We start from the raw sequence: 6000 nt of genomic DNA, 5'->3' as shown, positions 1-6000 counted from the left end.
AATGACTTGTGAAGACAATGTTAACACAGAATGATACTATTGACAAATTAGCAACACAGGAAAAAACAATAATTTTTTTTATTATTGCACTTAAAACGAAGACTAGAGAAAAATATATCCCAATGCCAACAATGGTTTGTTTCGTAGGATCTAATTTTTTTTTAATTTCCAAAATGTTCATAATATATGTAACTTTATAGTCAAAATAACTTTAAAGATAAGTCTATGAAAATGGAATCGCAGTTTTCAACGACCAGCGGGTTCAAGCATCATGTGTTCGGAGGTAGATGCACTAGCTTTTGAAATGTCAGCCCTGTTGCTGGGGAGGGAAGAGATGAGCGGGGCAGCAAGGACGGTTCTCGCCATTTCTTCGCAGCGTCTCAGTCCTGTCCCACGACCCAAGTCAAACAAATGTATTAAACGCCTCAACCCCTCTGATCCGTCCCCAAAACGGCAAAGGAGGTCGCGGTGGGGCAGACAGACAGAGCACCTAGACCGCCACTGCCTGGCTCGCGGTCGGGAGGCCCAGCAGAGTGCCGGCGGGACACTAGCAGCCGCGAGCCGCTCAGGCCCCGCCCACGTCCCGCCCACGCCTCAGGGCCCGCCCAGGCCCCGGTCGGAGCCAGGTCCCACCCACTGCCGTCACGTGGTGGGGCTCAGGGTTCAGCCTCGGGCTGGTGTCGCCGCGCCGTATTCGCCATGGAGCTGGTGCCGAGGACCTCTCCCGTGGTGCTGCTGCTGCTCTTGCTGCTGGGCCTGAGTACCGGTAGGTTCGGGAAGAAAGTGCACCAGAGGCCGGTGCATCCTTCTCCAGGGATGAGAGTCTGTTAGTGGGTTTGTGCTTTTTAGAGCAAATGCCTTTCCCCGTTTCTACCTTCCGTGATCAAACTGCTTTAGGACCTAGCTCTTTTTTTCTTTAAGATAAAATACTAAGTGCTTTTAATACCCCTTCCTGGCTCTGAATAGTCTGGTGCTCCTCTCTTCCCTACGCCTAGGTAGGAGCAATTGTGCAAATTACTTGAGTTGGGGAAACTGCTGGTGGGTGAGGTTACCACGATCCTAAATCCACCTCCCTTTTCCTGCCGTGATTGGCTGCTAAGTGGGATTATGGGGACTTTTTCTTTTGAGCTGAAACATGCGGTCCAAAGGACTCTGAAAAGTCCTACCTCGAATGGGACGTTTCATTGAGGTAAGGGCTTTTTCTCTCTACTTGATCCGTACAGACAGGATAAGATCTCCCTTCACTGCGATTCTTTTTGACAAAAACAAATTCGTGTTTAACAGGATGACTTGGAAATTGATTTTCAGTCTTTCAGCAAAATGTCTTGTGGTCTGAATCCGGATCTGGGAACTGGAACTGGCCGCAAACTTGCCTTGTGACTCGAGGCGGGTTGCTCCACATTCCTCCTCTTCCCTTGTGTAACTGGGGATACTCTGGCCCTTCAGCTTGGGTCTGGAAAATGTTGTCAAATAGGTTGTCCATCCCCTCCCCCCCCCCCCCCCCCCAAATTTTAACAGTGTTCACTGCCAAGGAAGGGAGGAGTGCCAGCCATTAAGTCAAAAGGGACCCAGGCCGTATCTGTTACTTTCCAGGAGGTAGTGTGATCTTCTGTCACCTGTACCTCAAATCTTACAGCCACATCTATGATCTAGCCATTCTGTTCTGCCCCTCAAGCCACTTTCTGGTTTTCTTAATCAGTTACAAAACCCCTTTGTCTCCTCATCTACTCCCTTCTTTTCTTTTTGAGACCAGTTTTTGTTGTTTTCCTTGTCACAGGGGCTTCGAATTTAAGAAAAGAGGAAGTGGAAGGCAGGAAACGCCCATCATCGAGGGTCGCCTCTCATCATCTTTGCACATTATTGGCCTTTTTTTTTTTTCTCCACCCTCAGAGGGTATTTGAGAAAAACAACTGTAACTTGAGAGTTGTTACTTTAGCAAAGGTGACATAGAAAATGTGCATAACTTACTCTTTTCTGATACCTATTTTGCAGATGCTACAAAGATAACTAAGGAAAATTGGAGCTGCGGGATTAAAGGATGTACATGTATATATATGGCTTTTAATCTATGGAATATCTTTCTTTTGCTATTTGGAAAGCCAGACTGCCTTCCCGAAAAGTGATGCTGTGTGCACTCTGGCCAACAGTGCTGAGGGCCGGTCTCCAGTCTCCTTGTGGACATTGAGCACCCGCCATTATTTTGTTGTCTATCAAATAAGCGAAGATTTTTTTAGTGACCTCATATTGCTTTACTTTTCATGTATGAATATTAGTGATGTTAACCCTTTTTAAGTTTATTTATTTTGAGAGAGAGGTGGGGTGGGTGCAGGGAAGGGGTAGGGTAGAGAGAGAGGGAGAGAGAGAGGATCCCAAGCAAGCTCCAAGCTGTCAGTGTAGAGCCTGACTCCGGGCCCAAACCCGCTAACCATGAGGTGGAGCTGAAATCAAGTCAGAGGCTTAACCAGCTGAACTACCCAGGCGCCCCAGGATCTTCCTGTTTTCAATTTATCTACGCAACGGGGCGCCTGGGTGGCTCAGTCAGTTAAGCGTTTGTCTGTCTCTGCTTCTCAAAAAATAAAAATGTTAAAAAAAGTAAAAAAAAAAAATTGATCTACACAAGTAAAGAAAATTGCTGTTGTGCATATTTGTCACAGATCTGTCTTTGTTTGCCTTTTAATTTAATTTTATTATTCTTTTTTTTAATATTTATTTTCTTTTTGGGAGACAGACAGAGTGCAAGCAAGGGAGGGGTAGAGAGAGAGACAGATACAGAATCTGAAGCAGGCTCCAGGCTCTGAGCTGTCAGCACACAGCCCCACATGGGGCTCGAACCCACCAAGCACGGGATCGTGACCTGGGCCGAAGTCGGACACCCAACCGACTGAGCCACCCAGGCGCCCCGATTTTATTTTTGATGTACATAAATTTTATTGTACAGAAAATGTAACAAGTTCCTGTCCTCAACTCTGTTGATAGTTTTCTTTATATCTGTGGGGTATGCCTACATCATTTCCCCATCCAGAGATCAGAAAAACATTCAATTATATTTTCATATTATTTTTAATATCGAAATTTTAGAATTGAAATACTTTATCCACTTGAAATTTATTTTGGTTTAGAGTGTTAAGTAAGGACCTACATTTGTGGGGGCACCTGGGTGGCTCAGTCAGTTAAACGTCCGACTCTTGGTTTCACTTCGGGTCATGATCTCACAGTTCTTGAATTCCAGTGCCTTGACTGGCTCTGCATGGACAGCACTGGGCCTGCTTGGGATTTTCTCTCTCCCTCTCTCTTTCTCTGCCCCTCCCCAGCTTGCTCTCTCTGTCTGTCTCTCTCTCAAAAAGTAAATAAACATAAAATTTTTTTTTAAAAAGGACTTAGATTTTTTTTTTTTCCTTCACAAAAGCTAACAGTTGCCCCAATATAATATAGTGACTCTTGGTCTCTCTAATTTGGGATACCTCTTTAATAATACATTAAAAGAGATACAAAAGCTAGCATCTTGCATTTTGAGATTTTTTCCTTTTTTCCCCAAAATGTAAATCTCTCTCTTTTTAAAACAGAATTGTGGGGGTGCCTGGGTGGCTCAGTTGGTGAAGTGACTTGGGCTCAGGTCATGATCTCGAGGTTCATGAGTTCAAGCCCCGCATCGGGCTCTTCGCTATCAGTGCAGAGCCTGCTTGGGATTTTCTCTCTCTCTTCCCCTACCCCACTTGTGTTCTCTCTGTCTCTATCTTAAAATAAATAAAATAAAGTTAAAAAAAAATAAGAAAAAACAGAATTGTAAAAGTGTTCATGCCTACTGTTAAAAATTCAAATATTACAGACGGTGCAGAGGAAAAAGTGAAAGCCCCCAATCTCCTCTGCCACTATTAAGTTTGGTTTCTTTTTTTCACAACTGAAGTGTCTTTTCCTTATCTCCCCACTATATTAGAGTGAGTACCTTGCCAAAAATATAAACCACATCATCTCTAGCTTAGCATGGCCATCTCTACAGCCTTGGAATTTACCTGGATGGTTGACCTTCTTCAGGAAAATCACGTTGTGCTTCTGTTTTAGGAGCAGTCATTGACTGGCCCGCAGAGGAAGGAAAGGAAGTGTGGGATTATGTGACTGTCCGCAAGGATGCCCACATGTTCTGGTGGCTCTATTATGCAACTAACCCCTGCAAGAACTTCTCAGAACTCCCTCTGGTCATGTGGCTTCAGGTAAAAGTGGCCTGGCTGCCTGGCCCGGTTTTCCCCTCTTACCACTTTGCCAGCTCGTAAAAGCTCAGGGGGGAAGGACTGATCTGGGGTGGGGGGGGGGTCCTGGCTGGGGGCGGGGATTTGGTGTCCTCCTGAGGCAGGCAAAGACAATGGTATGCTAAGAGGCCAAATCAGAGAGTGAGGGGTGCTAGCCTTTGCAGAGGTCTTTTTATATTGAGCCCAGTCAAGGGACGCCTGGGTGGCTCAGTCAGTTAAGTGTCCGACTTCAGCTCAGGTCATGATCTCACGGTTCGTGAGTTCGTGCCCCATGTCGGGCTCTGTGCTGACAGCTCGGAGCCTGGAGCCTGAATTCTGTCTCCCTCTCTCTCTGCCCCTCCCCCACTCATATTCTGTCTCTCCCTCTCTCTCTCAAAAATAAATAAACATTATATTGAGTCCAGTCAGTGGTAGGATGCCTTAGCAGAAGCTCCTGTAGACCCCTGTGACTAAATGCTGACAGGTGTTCGGAAAGGTTCCCGAGCAGCCCTTTCTCTCTGTCTCTTCTCCCAGTCCTTCCTAGACCCTAACTCCTTGCCCCCAGAAAAGCCCCCTTTTGAAAGGACTCAGCCTTTTGTATCTTAGAATTCAATGTTGGGTCCTATCCTTCCTGAGTGTGTTTGGGTTTTAATCTTGAGCTCTGATTGTAGGATGGAAGGCTGGGAACCGGTTGGAGGCAGCTTTGGGGGGCAGGCAGAGGATCCTCTCTTGCATTCCTAAAATATTTGCCTAGAGGTGGCCCACACCCACCTGGAAGACCAGCCTTTAGGGAGGGGTTGACGAACACAGTTTTGCTTCAGCTTCTGGAAACTGGCGGTATGGCCCAGATTGGGTTCCAGGTTGCGCACCAGTAAATAGGGTGTCAGGGTACTCCTCTCCATGGGATGCACGTGTCACTTCCTCCCAAAATGTCAGTATTCACGAGCACCCTGCTGGTGCCCTGGGCTTGGCCTCCTCACCTAGCCCTGGTGGACTCTCCTGATGAGACAGAGTGCAGGTGAGCCCTGTGCGGGGAAGGGGGCGTTATCACAACTGTCTCCTTTGAGTGCTGGAGGTGAGGCCTGGCCCGAGGGTGCAGATGTAAAAGTGTCTGAGAAGAAGATGCCACGGGTGTATCCCAGGGCCCTTCTGTCCACCCAGGGCTGCGGTAGGTAGAGATGCTGCAGGGTTCCGTTTTCTGGGCTTTGGTTTTTGTTTGTTTGTTTGTTTATTATTATTTTTAATTTAAAAAAATTATTTATTTTTGAGAGAGAGAGAGACAGGCAGACAGAGTGTGAGCGTGTGAGGGGCAGAGAGAGAGGGAGACTTAGAACCAGAAGCTCCAGACCCCAAGCTGTCAGCACACAGCCTGACACTGGGCTCGAACCCATTAACTGCGAGATCATGACCTGAGCCTAAGTCAGGTGCCCCACCATTAGAGCCATCCAGGCGCCCCTGGGCTTTGTTTTTTAATCTGAGGGATTTTTAAGGTTTTTCAACTTTTTCTTCATCAGCAGGACTCTTACCACTGTCAAGTGAAAGCTTCTATACGGAGCCCAAGTGGAAAGCAGAAGGGCTGGAGTGTAGGCCGGGTCCTACCCTGGCCGCCTTCCCTTTGTCACATGCTCGCCCCTCAAGCACCTTCTGGGCTCTCAGGAATTTAAAAACCATTGAATTTCAGAAGTTGCAAAACCTTCCTATTGTTTTATCTGGATTAGTTGCCAACATTTTATTTTATTTTATTATTTTTTTAATGTATGTTTGTTTGTTTATTTAT

At 46.5% G+C, this 6000-nt stretch overlaps 1 protein-coding gene across 1 annotated transcript in view; it reads left to right on the top strand.

The window, feature by feature from the left end:
- Positions 1-633: 633 nt before the first annotated feature.
- The window catches only part of SCPEP1 (serine carboxypeptidase 1), a 32156-nt gene continuing 26789 nt past the window's right edge, over positions 634-6000 (top strand). The window contains exons 1-2 of the mRNA XM_060646486.3: positions 634-766; positions 4060-4208. Of these exons, the coding sequence (XP_060502469.1) occupies positions 700-766; positions 4060-4208 (216 nt within the window). The 5' untranslated portion in view covers positions 634-699. The remainder of the gene's footprint in view (positions 767-4059; positions 4209-6000) is intronic.

This window comes from Panthera onca, chromosome E1 (genome assembly GCF_046562875.1).
Source record: "Panthera onca isolate mPanOnc1 chromosome E1, mPanOnc1 haplotype 2, whole genome shotgun sequence".
In the NCBI taxonomy this organism is placed as follows: domain Eukaryota; kingdom Metazoa; phylum Chordata; class Mammalia; order Carnivora; family Felidae; genus Panthera; species Panthera onca.
Note: the sequence above shows the minus strand (reverse complement) of the source record. Positions and strands in the feature narration are given on the sequence as shown.